The 14,054-nt window shown below is 33.1% G+C and overlaps 1 protein-coding gene across 1 annotated transcript in view; it reads left to right on the forward strand.

Annotated features, from left to right (window-relative positions):
- Nucleotides 1-14,054, forward strand: part of QSOX2 (quiescin sulfhydryl oxidase 2) — a 30,083-nt gene that overhangs the window by 10,980 nt on the left and 5,049 nt on the right. The window contains exons 7-11 of the mRNA XM_062591316.1: nt 629-772; nt 3,054-3,183; nt 6,042-6,164; nt 7,552-7,702; nt 11,918-12,106. Of these exons, the coding sequence (XP_062447300.1) occupies nt 629-772; nt 3,054-3,183; nt 6,042-6,164; nt 7,552-7,702; nt 11,918-12,106 (737 nt within the window). The remainder of the gene's footprint in view (nt 1-628; nt 773-3,053; nt 3,184-6,041; nt 6,165-7,551; nt 7,703-11,917; nt 12,107-14,054) is intronic.

Genomic DNA, 14,054 nt, shown 5'->3' on the forward strand with positions numbered 1-14,054 from the left:
AAATTCTTTTGTGAAATAAGCAATTCTGAAGTCTTTCTAGGTCAAAAAAGAAGCTTAAGGTGAATGTTGGTATTCAGAGTTGCAATATGCTGTTAGCAACATGCTGGTAGCTTTTAATGAACCATTTAATAGTCTTATCTTTTTTTTAATAATAGACTTAATATTACTTTTGTTTACCACTATTGGCAGTTTATAGCTTTAGCCTATTACTGTGATCGTTCTGCAAAGAATATACTTCAGAATAAAAGTGGAAAAAAACCTAACGAATTATCAAAGCCCCCCCCCCCCCCAAAAAAAAAACACTTGCTCCCAAGTCAAAATATTTGTTCCATGTGAACATTGCCTGTGTAGGGTGAACTGACATGATCTGAATTTTTGTGAATGTGATGTGTTTTCTTATTTTGAATGTGATTTCAAGCCATTAATGCAAATTAATTTTTATTATTACTGTTCCTAGACTGAACAGTGTTTCATTTCACTTTGTATCAAAATATAACACCTTTTACCAGAATTGCAAAACAGAAAACAAAGCAAAAATTTTATTTCAAACATATACTAATTTACTTTGACTACTCACTTAGTTTGAGATAATCTTGAAATAATCCTTACTTTGTCTCTTCATGTGCAGTTTGAAGCCTCTACGATCTTTCTTTTCTTCATATTTAAAGTCACTGCCAGATGTAAGAAAAAAGCTTCTTTTGCCACTTCAGCTACCTATAAAGGAAAACAAAGAGGAGAGCACAGAAATCAAGGTGTGGAAAGAGTTTGATAAGTAAGTGATACCCTTGATTTTCTGATTAATGCTTGTTTATTAAAATTTGCTTGCACTTTATTCTTGCCATGTGGGAAGCTGTACCATAATAGGTTAAAATTTTATTGTATGAGTGTATTTATAATATACTGTTATATGTAGTTGAAAACTTCATTCCGTTTCATGGAATGCATCTCGAGTTGAGTAGGTTGGTTACGACCTGATGATCTACAATCTTTCACCCAGCAAAACTAAATATTTCCATTTTAATATTGGAGAAATTATAGCATCAAGCAGAAAACATTGCTTTCCGGCTGTTACTTCAACGCAGGCATTTCTCAGTGTATTCAGGTAACACTGGTGAATTAATTCTATTCCAAGCAAGAAGCAAGGACACAGCTTCTACTCACTGAAGGTAACTTTCTTGCAATCATGACTGGTATTCCGAATGTTTCAGAGATGGCATGACTGGGGGATTTTAGTACTTGGTTTTTGATTGCAAATATCTACACTGCTATGGAAGGGAAGTTTTTTTAGAAAGTATTTTTAACTACTTAATTTATGTAAAAATACCAAGGACTCATCAGCCTGAAATATATAGATTCTGAAATACATAGATCACTGACTTATGTTGTTGAAAAACTTCAGCAAATAAATTAGTGTCCTAGAGAAAAGTAAATAGAAAATAACAATGAACTGTAACTTGTTTCTACAGGAAACAAGAATTCTATGTGTGTATGGTAGTGAGGCAGTGTCCACTATAAGGTGCTTGGAAAATGCTAATATAATAGAAAACCCTCAAGTCACTGGAAAAGACATTTATCATACCAAATCCAGTAAGATTTATCTTTACCCTCCTTCTCTGATGGAGAAAAGGATACAAGGGCTTTGCAGAGAGGTAATCCCTCAGCGTCTTTAGATGGAAAAGATGTAGGACTGAGTGCTTTCATTTCATACTTATTTTCATTTCATGGAGGCTATTAATATCATTTTCTGTCAATAACAATAGTAACAATGTTCTACATAAAATATTTTCTTATCAAAACAACCTACCTAAATTGAGCTGCTTTCCAGCAGAACAAAATCTTGTTGATATGGATCTCCAGTCTAAGCATCTTCTGAATAAGATTTTTTTTTTTTTTTGCAAATCTCATGCATGCATGTGGATGTCTTTTTAAGAAACTTGAATTCAACAGAATTTTACTGTTTTTAAAATAAGTGAGTACACTATTGATTAAGGAGTTGAATGCCAGAGTAAGTCTGTAGTTTGAGTTGTTAAGAACATAGATTATTCTACATTTATTTATATATGTATGTATGTATATATTTTAATGCCTGTTATTTCGGAGTGGGAACAGATAGTTTCTTGGCTAGTTTTTTCTTTTTAATTCTACTTGCTTTTAGAAGTGCTAGTTCTTTTGAATTCTTATGTAAAGTGTTTAACTCAATTAGATGAACTTCTGCTTGTACTGCTACGTTGCTCTGCATCATACTGACTCAAGGTTATCTGAAAATACTGAAAGAGAGGATGTTTAACTTAATGCATTTGTATTTTGTAAAGTACTTTGTTTTATGAATGGGTTTTTTTGTTGTTGTGAGAGTTCCAAATGTGAAGAACTGTTAAAAACTTTTGATTTGTTTTAGATGTTTTACTTGTACCTGTCATAAGGTATTTAATTATGTTTCAAGACTGATGTGATTTGACTATTAAACTTGTATGCAAGTAGCCTACAGCAAAATGATTACATTTTAGAGAGGATTTCTAGATTCAGTCGTTTTTAACATTGACTTTTTTCAATCTTGTTTACATTCTTGCTCTGTGTATAATCTACTTTTGTTAAACAAAAGGCTCTTTTTCACAGTGTATAATTTCTGATTTGTTTGGATTCTGAAGAGAAGCTGTAATTTTCTTACACCAGCTATTTCCTTGATGACAATGTCAGGTTGTAATTTCATTACATGGTAAAGCTAACTAGGAAGCAAAAATTTTGCTCAAGTATAAAAGAACTTCTTGTATGTGGTTACACTTCATACGTCTAATCGCTGCATAAAATGGTGTAAAACTACTCTGTTAATGTGTTTCACTGTACTCCTCTTTTGAGCTTGACATTCACCATACCAAACAGCTGTAGTTACTGCTGTGTCTTCCCATACATGGTGTAGGATATACTACAATTACTGTGGAGTGGCAAATGTTGAGGTTTTAATGATGCCTACTATATATCAATTTTACCTTCATGACTGGTGAGAAAATGAGCAAAAGATACCTGCCACTTTATAACATTATATATGTGTGTTTCAGATCTAAGCTGTACATGGCTGACCTTGAATCAGGATTGCATTACCTGCTCAGAGTAGAGCTCGCTACGCACAAGATACTTGAAGGAGCAGAGCTAAAGACCTTCAAGGATTTTGTTACCGTCTCTGCCAAAGTATACACTTCTAGTCTTTGATTATTTGTGAGAGTAAAGTAACTCTAACGTAAAAATTTTTATGTGACATATGCCTCTCAAAAATATGTTTAAATATGTTTCCTCACTGGCTTAAGATATGAAATTTTTGTGGGTTTCTTTAAATGTTATTTTTGAACTATTGTGTGCAGTTTTGAAATACTTGTAGGACTGAAATACATTTTAACGTCATCTTAGAAGGCTCAAAATTTAAAGAGTGTGGTTTGCAGGATATAGAACAAACGTTAAAAATTTAGCCCATTTATCAGATTTTTATGATGAGTAGCCACTGTGTTGGGGAACGGGGGGAAGGAACCTTGTTTTTCATTCTTTACATGCATATGCATATTATCATATTTATTTGATAAAGATTATGTTCGTAAAATGGTTGAACATTTAAAGATATTGCTAACTTCAGTCTAAGTTTTGAATATAATTGAGGTACAATATTTCAAAAATGAAAATCCTCATATTACACTGAATGAAGGGACAATATAAGTAATGTAATGTGACATGACTTGAAAAACTAAAATAATTGTTTTTAAATTTAATTATATATAAAAATTAATTATATAAGTATATAATTTTAATAATAATTAAAATTTAATTTATAATGTCAGCTGAAATGACCAGTATTTCTTTACTTATTGAATAATAAACATTTTATTTTAAATGAGGTAAATGAATAGCTATTTAAGAGAATAATAAGGGTTGTATGAAATATTTGCAAGTATCTGGATTTATCTGAAAATCAGACAGACAGTTTCTTGCCCCCCTGTGGCCATAGAGGTCAGAAATCTCTAGCTGGCCTCATTTCTTTAAGAAAGTGTAGTGCTAATCTTTCCATCATATTATCCCTAAAACATCCTCTGTTCTTTCTGATGGCTCCTGGCCAGCTGATGTAATTTACTTTCCTGGCTATTAGTGCATAAATGGAGAATGCTCTCTTGTAGTTGCATTCTCATTTCCAGACTGCGATTGGATAAAGGGGGAAAGCTGCCCTTTATTTGCATTTTCTTGTTGTGTGACACTTTTCTCATAATTCTCATTCATAATTCTCCTGTTTCCATTAGGATCCTTTAGATTTGTTACTGTCAGCATGCCAAAGTATGCCATGTTGATACCACAACTACTTGCATCTTTTGCAGGCTATAAGCTGTGATTTTTTTTAAAAGGTTAACTCTCTACTTCACCCTCTTTTTTAACTATGTATTTAGCAATCAATTAATAAAAACCAGCTTTGTGAATGTGGACTTCAGGACTTTGTATACAGTTCACCTATTTAACAAAATTTATGGTGATGTTAACTCATGTGTCACAGCGATCCAGTCTCCAATTCAGGAATTTTGTTTGTTGTAGAACTAGGTCTTTCGGCCCTTAGTACAGAAGGCCATTCTTTTGAATCTTCTGTGAAACTGGTGTCTACCTGAGATACTCTGCAACTGTTTTCTTTCAGATGGTAATGCATGATATTTTGGGGATCATACAGGAGTTAACATAATTATAATATACAGTCAGTAGCTCAGAGGTGTACTCTTTTATTACTGACTATTTAAAAGCTTTCTTTGAACACAAACAATACACAGGACTCCTCCTGTTACATCCTGTACAAACAGTTATCAAAAGGGAGTTCTTGCCCATGAGATTGGCACAGTGTCAAGTAAATGGCCTTTGAGTCAGTGAGATAGTTGGACAACTACTGCAGAATGAACTAGCAGAAGTATAGCATCTTCTGTCATAAATTACTGCATGCATTTAAGGTAGCAGATAGAGGCACTGTTTCCTACTCTGTTGAAATACTGCTCCTGCTGGAAAGATACTATACTTACAGAAAGATGCTATACTTACTCTAGAATTCTGTAGTAATTAGAATTAGAAACATCAGTAATGCAAAATACCATTTCTAGGGTAAATAATGACGTAAGTGTTTTACAGTTCCTCCTACTTATCTGCCAGACCATTATTTCTTTAACTTGCAAGTATTTGGAAATCACAATTACACATATGAAAGAGAAAATACTTTTCTAGAAAACCAACATCATCTGCATTTACAAAAATTTGAACAAAAATTTTGTAAGAACTAATTTTTGAGATTAATTTAAGAGTGAAAAGGGATATATGCCTCTCTGATTCACTTGGTTCTTATGTCTATAAAAGTTACATACAGATTATTAATATCTTAACTTTTTAAAGAGGCTTCTATTTTACTATTGAGTAGTGAAGTCAGTTGTTTAGTAATTTGAAAAATTAGGATCATAAATGCATATAGAAGCATTCCAGTCATCTAGATAAAGTTGCTGTTGAAAGATGAATTGGCAGTCTCAGTTTGTAATCTAGTATGTCTTTGTTTCCATTTGAGTTTTTGATCCAAAGGACTAGATATTTTTTGAAGTGAATGATGCTTCCTTTGATGTAATTACTGTTAGAGAGAACAGATGTGAAGCTAACATGCTGACCACTAAAAGGTTCCCTAGAGCTCTCCACCAAAATTCCTTCTTGAGCTATATACTGAGCTGAATTACCTCAGTGCAAAATCTTACATAAACTGTCCAAAGTTGTTCTGTAGTATTTCTGCATGATGTTAAGTAGTTGCATTTTATCAATTAAGATTATGTGCATGCAACTTGTTAAATTTCATAAACAAATGTTGGCATAAGATAATTTTGTATTGAAAAACAGAACAAATGATTAATTTGCGTGGAACAAAGAAAAGTCTGTTAAGTTTAACTAAAGCTTTTAAAGATAAGTAAAAGTATGTGTAGATAAATATAGAACTGTCTTGGTGCTAATGAGATTTAAGCTTTAAAATGTCAAAAAATTTTTTTTTCTCCCCGCTTCAGCTTTTTCCTGGCCGTCAGCCTGTGGTAAAGTTGTTAGAGACCTTGCAAGAGTGGCTGGTGAGCCTTCCATTAGACAAAATCCCTTATGATGCTATCCTAGATCTGGTCAACAACAAAATGCGGGTAAGCTGTTACTAGTTTCCAGCATAAAATACAGCATTAGTAAAGGATAAGTTTCTATATAAATCTAAGACATCACTTACTGATAGTCCCTCAGTTATAATGGAGTTATAAGAAGGCTAAAATGAAGTGAAATCATTACCAGGAAAAAAAATTCTCATGAAGGAATTGAAATGAGAGCATTGAAATATGCAATCCTGTCTCAGTTTTATAATGAACAAGCAATGACTAACATACAGATGTTCTTTGTGTCACCTTCAAATGATTTAAGATTCTCAGCAGAAATTTTTGAGCTGCTTTTCTCTCCATCCCTTTCTGAAACAGACATGAACATGTGTATGATGTATATTGTCACTGATACTGCTCTCTTTAACTGAGCTGAATGAGAGCCTCTCCAGTGTTTGTTCATTCAATATACTAGTCATACGTTGAGGTGCTTGAGATGCACATTTTATTTTCTTTCTCTGATTGATTTTCAAGGCTTTGAATGCAACCAATTGTTTTATCACCAGCGTTCTCTTAAGGTCAGAGTTTAAGCAAGGAGATATTTACCCATTGAGGTGGGCATTATTTCTGAAGAGTTTTTAGAGAACTCTTCAATTTCCTGCCACAATATAGACCTTACTTAGGAATGAATTGTACATATTATCCTTTTAATACATTACTACTATAAGTCATATAGCTCTTACTGAGTGTTAAGATATTTTTACTGTGCCTAGTGAAATAATAACTCAGCCTGAGTCTACAATGTTATATGCATATATGAGTGTGTGAGTGTGTGTGTTTCCTTTTATACTGTGCCTAAAATAAAGTTACAGGTGAAACTATTGTATGTATTCCATCAGACTAATCAGATATTCAAGATCTGCATCTTAGTAGGTTTAGCATCAATGACTGTGTGTTAAGTGTCATGTAGTATGTTTGCAAAAAAGGATGAATTTAACAGCAGTTCATCAGAATATCTCAGAGATTATACTTCAGGATTGTGTCAAGTTTTGAATGTATTTGCCTTAAACATGAATTTATTAGCAAGAAGTGCTTTTTTGTAAGCTTATTTAACCACAGATCTTTTTTCAGGTAGAAGATGTTCTGCTTCAGCCTGTCACTTTAGCATTATACGGGATTACTTGTTTGTATTTGCTTATGCAATTTTGCATGTCTCAAGTTCTTTGCTGTTCCCAGGAAGTATAAAAGCTTGTGTGTTCAGTGGTAAACTAGCTTACAGGTAAATACATGAAAAGAACTGCAAAAATGCAAAGCATGTTTCAAGAACTTTTAAGTTATTTAACATGCTTGCTATGCTCAGTAGCGAAGTATCATTTCCAAAATTGTTTATTAATTTAATTTAGGTCCTATTGCTGCATAAATCTTAAATACACGTTCTTTTCAGATTTCTGGGATATTTCTCACTAAGCGAATTCAGTGGGTTGGATGTCAGGGCAGCAGACCAGAACTGCGAGGTTATACCTGCTCCCTTTGGAAGCTGTTTCATACCTTAACTGTTCAAGCTGCACTGCAACCAAAAGCATTGATAAATACAGGTAAGCAGCAGTTATGCCAAACTGTTGAGGCAGGAGAGAAATATATGTAGCAGTTTTACTGTGTGATAGAAAAAAATAAAGGGTTAGAGCAAATCTTTGTATGTAAGCATGCAGCTAACATTCATGGAGGACTGTGGTTTTTGACGTTTAATCTTCATTTCTGTACCAGCAGGGGTCAGAGCATAGCTTTCTTGCAGCAATACTTCCAGCTGCTTGATGTCAACCGAAACTGTTTCAGTTTGTCCTTGCTTAGAAAAGTGGTAAATAAGGTATTTGAATAATAGAGCAGAAAAGGGAGGGAATTTCGAAAGGAAAGTCTGAACTTCCCTTTTCTGGAGAGGGGTGAAGATTGTTCAGGTTATCCAAGTTTGGGCTGTTAATTTAATTTCAGAAGAATGAGATTTAACAGTTCAGCCTGGTAGCTATAAAAGCGTAACAGCCATTAGCCAAACTTTCTTTAATTTAATTTCATAAATACCGAATGTTATGATTGATTTTTTTTCCCAGTTGAATTTTCATAGACTATTAATCTGTTACAAGTGATATTCTAACTTTCTTGCTGACATTTTGTGAAGTTACTTGTTTCACAAGATGCTGAAAGTCTTAAAAACAATGTTAATATTCTGGTGCTGCTTTGTGTGTAAGAAAAATGCTTGAGTATATGCTCTGTCTTCCAAGCAAAAAGGAAGTAGAATTGCTAATGCTAAAGTACTGGTTTCTGTATGATTTTATTCTTTTTCAGGCAGTGCTTTGTTTGATTATAGTCCTATTTTGTTTTTTATAAAGACTTTTTTTTTGCAAGAAATATAAGAATGATGGGTGAAATGTTTATAAATCAAAAATTCACAATTTTTCCCCTGCTGTTTGTAAGGAAAAATATATATGCATATTTTGCGTTTTTATTTCAAATTGTGCCTATATATATTTTACCAGTATTACTTACAGTCACAGTTAAAAATCTCTCCATCTTAAAATTGAATCTCCTGCAAAATTGGGATTTTTTAAGTACTTGATGATCCTGTAATTGGTTTCCCCCACCCTCTGCCTGGGAAGGTAAGTTGAATCGCTATAGTACCATGCTCTGACTGGTGGATTTTGCTTTTTGTACTGGCTGATATATTAGCTTTTCACCAGGATCCTGTATAAATTTCCTGGGTTTTTTTCTTTAGTGATTTTTTCCCAATTGCTACAAGTGTTCTGGTTAAATTAAAGGCTCTTAATATTTAACTGTACAAAATTGCATATTAAATTGCCCCATGTTTCAAGTGTGAGCTGTAGTCAGCTCAAAGTTAAAAATACCCTGTAGAATCTGAAAACTCTTTGGCACACTTAACCATCAATTTAAATCGGGACAGATATGTGATGATCACTTCTTATGGCAAAAGAATTGGGTCAGTCTGAGACTGTCGGATTATGTCTTGGGAGGTTTTCCTCTCCTTATTGCTTGTTTAAATCCCATCTACTAAAAAGCATGATGTACTCCCTAATCCTGCCCACCACAGGTAGGGTTTTATGGTTCTTGTCCACTTTAAAGATTAGGGTTACCCTGAATTGCAGTAGTTTGGGAGGAAAGAGAAAAGGAGGATTACACGATGATACATGGCAGATGTTAATAGAAGTTCATCTCTGAACTGATAAAAGAAAAACAAACAAAGTGAGCCATTTTGCAATTGTTTGTTTTCTTTTAAAGCAGATATATTTTTCTTGATAGTTTGTTCTACTTGTGGAGTCTGACAGCCAGTATGAACTTGCTAGGGCTTTCTTGATGTAATGTTTTTATTGGTTTGTATTTGACATGTTTTAACGTTGAACTGTGTAATCTGAACCTGCAGTGGGATCAGCGTAAGGGAATCCAAAGGAACTCCGAATAGAACTGTTCACATCAGAGGATCTGTAAAATCATTGTAGTCCTAATCATGCCTAGTTAAATGAACAGTATCTTCAGGTAATAGTATCTATTTGTGTGAATAGAATAAGCTTGTGGATTTTTTTTTCAGAAAAATATATCTGAATTCTTCTTAATCCATTGCTAACATTGAAAAGCCTCCCCACAAAATGAACTTTGCCTCAGTTTTCAAGACTGTAAAATTACACAGGAGAACAGATATAATTAAATTGGTGTATTAATATCTATTCCTCCGTAAAGAGATTGTTTGCTAGTGGTTACCTTTGTTGTGGGTGGGTTTTTTATATGCGTATTTTAGTATGCTTGATAACTGTTTTTCCTGAAATTCATTTCTACTTTCCAAAATTATTTTTCAGCCTTTCTTTTTATACTGTTATTTAATCTGATTTAATCTCATATTTTTTTATTTAAACATGCGTATTCAATCATAGATACAGAATATCTGAGTAAAGATTCTTTACGTTTTATGATTTTTTTTAAAGACATTTTTCCCTATGTTGAAGAGTATAGCGCTGCTGTTCTAAATGAAGATGCATTACGACAGTCCTCGCACGTTTCTCATTTATATAACAACTAAGTACTCCGATAGCTTTGAATAGCTTTTTTTAAGGATTCTTTTTCTCCAAGAAACAATGTACGTAGGGAGGGAATATGTGCTGGTGAACTGTTTGTTATTCACTACTAGAATAGAATAGGCAGCTAAGCACTGTAACCCATTACCACAGAACCTACAAAACCTCCTGCATTGCAAATTACTCTTGTGTAGAGGTGTTCAGCTGCAGCAGTTGGTAATTTGATCAATCTAGGACACTGTGTCATAAAATGTGTTTCGTTTGACAAGTGTGTGTTTGTGGTAAAATATAGTACATTTGTAAATACATTTTAGCACAATTTACTAGATCAATTAAGTATGAATCAGAAAATCTCTGAGACAGCAATGAAGCCATTAGGATTTTTCATGAATAATATCAAGTTTCCCAGCCACTTACAGAAGTACAGACTACCTGCAGTAGCAATGAAGGCAGAGGGCAAAGTCCGCAGTCTGTAAAGACCTTAGCCTACTTCTGATTGAAATAATTATTCTTTTTCATTTTCTTCATCATAAGGATGTGAATGTTATGGAAAGAACCATGTGTGGATTTATTTTAGGAGGAAATAATGAGTTATTTTAAAAAGTTCATATATAGCTAAGTAACCATTATGTGCTTGCATTCCCTCCCCCCCCCCAAAAAAAAAAAAAAAAAAAAAAAAAAAGCTGTGCTATTAATAACTGTAATGAGATTCTGGTATTCTGTAATATCACAAAATTATGGAGAGAGAGACATATCACAGATACCTTTTGAAACAGCTATCAGAAGGCTTTTGACCCTTATTTTTCAGTAGCAAGATCACCATAATTTAATGCCTGAGCATAAATGTAATGATGAATGCATAACAAATACATCCATTTAATTATTGGGCAAGATATCAGAGAAAATCTCAATTTCTGAAAGAATTGTGTAGAATATTAGCAAGAGCTTTGCAAGCTTTAACAATGTCAAAATGTATTCCCGTAAGGTTCTTCTGAGAAATGTTTTATGGTTTTGTTTTCATTTAGTTGAGTTTGTTTCCCCCCCCCCCAGTAAAGTGTTATTTAAAGGGAGAAATTTAACAATAAAGAACACTAAACCTTTAACTGTTACACTTAATGCGTTATTCAGGCTAACTTTGAACACAATTGTATGGACTACATATTTTTGTAACGTATTGGTATAAATAGCTATTTTTCTTAGGTAGTAAAACTTGCGTGCAGCAATTTTAATAGCACTATCACTCTCTTAACATTTTCTTAACCTCGGTATGTTTGAAATAATTCCCTTGTAGTTGTCTCTGATTTCCCAGGCAATCTTTCAAAACAGTATGTTTTGAAACATACTCTTTGAGGTCATTTTAACCTCTACATTAGAAACATTAGAATAAATAAATGTCTCACCTGAACTACTTAGTGACAGTATTATAAATGTATTTCATTGGGGGGTTGGGGAGGGAGTATTTCTTCTAAGAAATGTGTGACACTTTTAATCCCTTTAATCTCTCTGTGACTTACTGAAGTATAGGTTCTCTACGACAGCACATGTGGTGTGGATATCTTTAAATTATGAAAGTAGCTGGTTTCCTATATTTAAAGTGCAGATAACGTTGGATGGAATGAAAAAGTAGCAGTATTTGCCTTCCTTTTCCTCTGATTCACTTTAGGTACATTAAATTGCGTACATTAAAGCTATGTTTGTCTAGATGGTGCTAAATGTATCTACTGTCTGTCTTCCTAGGTCTCGAAGACAATCCACAAATAGTACTTCAGATCATGCGGAGATACATACATCACTTTTTTGGATGCAAGGCTTGCGCTCAGCACTTTGAAGAAATGGCTAAAGAATCCATGGATTCTGTTAAGACTCTAGACAAGGCTGTTCTCTGGCTCTGGGAGAAACACAATGTAGTGAATAATAGACTTGCAGGTATGGAAGACCTTTCTTTGGAAAGCCCAACAAAGCTAGCTGTGTCTGAAAGACAAGGTTATGACATTTTATACAAAATAATTTATATTTGAACAAATAGCTGTGCAAATTCTGTAACATGAGTTTAAAACAGCAACTGATTCCTAATTATTATTGCTAATTCCACATTTATGTTGGTATACAAAGCTAATATCCTTAAGAATATTTGCATATAGAGCAAAACTTAGAGCATCCCAATCAGCTGTAGCTTTAAACACCAGCAAAATAATAACTCTTGCATGAATGAATGAGAAGTTCACACCAGAGATGTAACCATCCTCGAGTAACGTAGTTGGTCTATCATGATACGTAATGAAAAAGCTTCATAGTTCTCAAAGATACCATTTCTTTTGAGATTTCACCTGCAGCTTGATGAGGTGATCTTTCCAGAGTACAAATCAAAGCCCTTTCAAAAAGGAGCAATACAGTTCAACTACTTACTGGTGGATAAAAATAATTAAATTTCCTTCTACAACAGTTTAAACAGATGTTAAAACCTGTCTTCATTTGGTTCTGGAGAAATGTTGTATAGAAAATTACGATAATTGAATAAGAGACTTTCTTAGGAGAAAAGAGCCTAAACTGTTAGCAGATCAACAACCGAATAAAACAAAATTACTGTTCAAAGAAATTTTGTTTCCTCTCTAGATTGCTATGTTTTCAGTTAGACTGAAAATATAGTTAAAATACTGGGTTGTAGTTAATCCATTTTGTTATGGGGATATCAAATAACTAAAGCACTAAAGAAAATTGGTTTCTCTTTGTGCTTAATCCCTGTCTGCTGTTATGGATCTGTGTAATGTAGCATTAGTTACAATTTAAATATGCTATATTGTGTTTATATTGTGGTTAAGTTGAATTCCCAAGATTTATGAAGCATTAAATATTGTTGTGAATATAAAGTTTGTCTCTTTTCTCCAAGGAGGGAAAAAGTAAATGATGAAGTATTAAATAAAAAACATCCTCTAATGTTTGTTACTATTGCCTGACTGAACAGAGAATAACTAAAAAAAAAAAAAAAAAAAAAAAAAGAAAAAAGAAAAAAGAAAGAAAGATTTCTTGTTGACTTGAAGTTGCTAAGTGGTGGAGCAATATACTTATTTATAACATTAAGTTACTGGAAAACTCGCATGGATATTGATTTAAGTGATGCAACAGCTGGCTAAAATACCAATTTAGTAAGAAGTATAAACATATTGGAATGAATAATAATGTCAAATTATGCATTAAATTTGCTAAATTTTATTTTTGGGACAGTGATTTATTTTAATCTTTAAAAGCTGTGTCTGTGTTTCTGGTAATATATAGCTTTCAATATGTAATAATGTTTGACTAATTGATCAAAAAAAAAAAAAAACCTTGGCACAGCCTTCAGAAGTGGGCCATGAGATTGTGGTATATAGCTCCACTCTATTTAATTCTTTACTATAGCTTTAAAATGTAGAAAATTTACTGCATTCTTTTTGGCAGGAAAATAAAAAGTACACTAAGTTTTCTGTTTGTAATCTTACTATAAGATATTTTGTTTCTACTTCTCTACAGAAAACAAATCAATTACTGAGTGCAGATTTTTGTGTTTTGTTTTGTTCTGCTTTTTAAATGCAAGATGCCTCAAAGGCAAGCTTGCAGTCTATCTTGTAAATACCAGGAAAATTTTTCTGCATTTTAAAAGCTAGAGGATACTAAAAATGCATTGCTCATTTTTGGTACCAATCTATATGTATTTGTGAAATCTTCTGAAGATTAATTTACTAATCCGTATGTACTAATGTGCTATAATAATAAAGTAAGTTGGGGGGAAAAAAGCAAGGTAAGACTGGAATAGTTCACAGTATGGAAACATGAAGTTATCTGCAAGTCTTTTGCCTTGAAATGGCTTGTTATAAACCAAGCTTCAGGATTAAAGAGT

The sequence above is a fragment of the Rhea pennata genome, chromosome 18 (assembly GCF_028389875.1).
Source record: "Rhea pennata isolate bPtePen1 chromosome 18, bPtePen1.pri, whole genome shotgun sequence".
Classification (NCBI taxonomy): domain Eukaryota; kingdom Metazoa; phylum Chordata; class Aves; order Rheiformes; family Rheidae; genus Rhea; species Rhea pennata.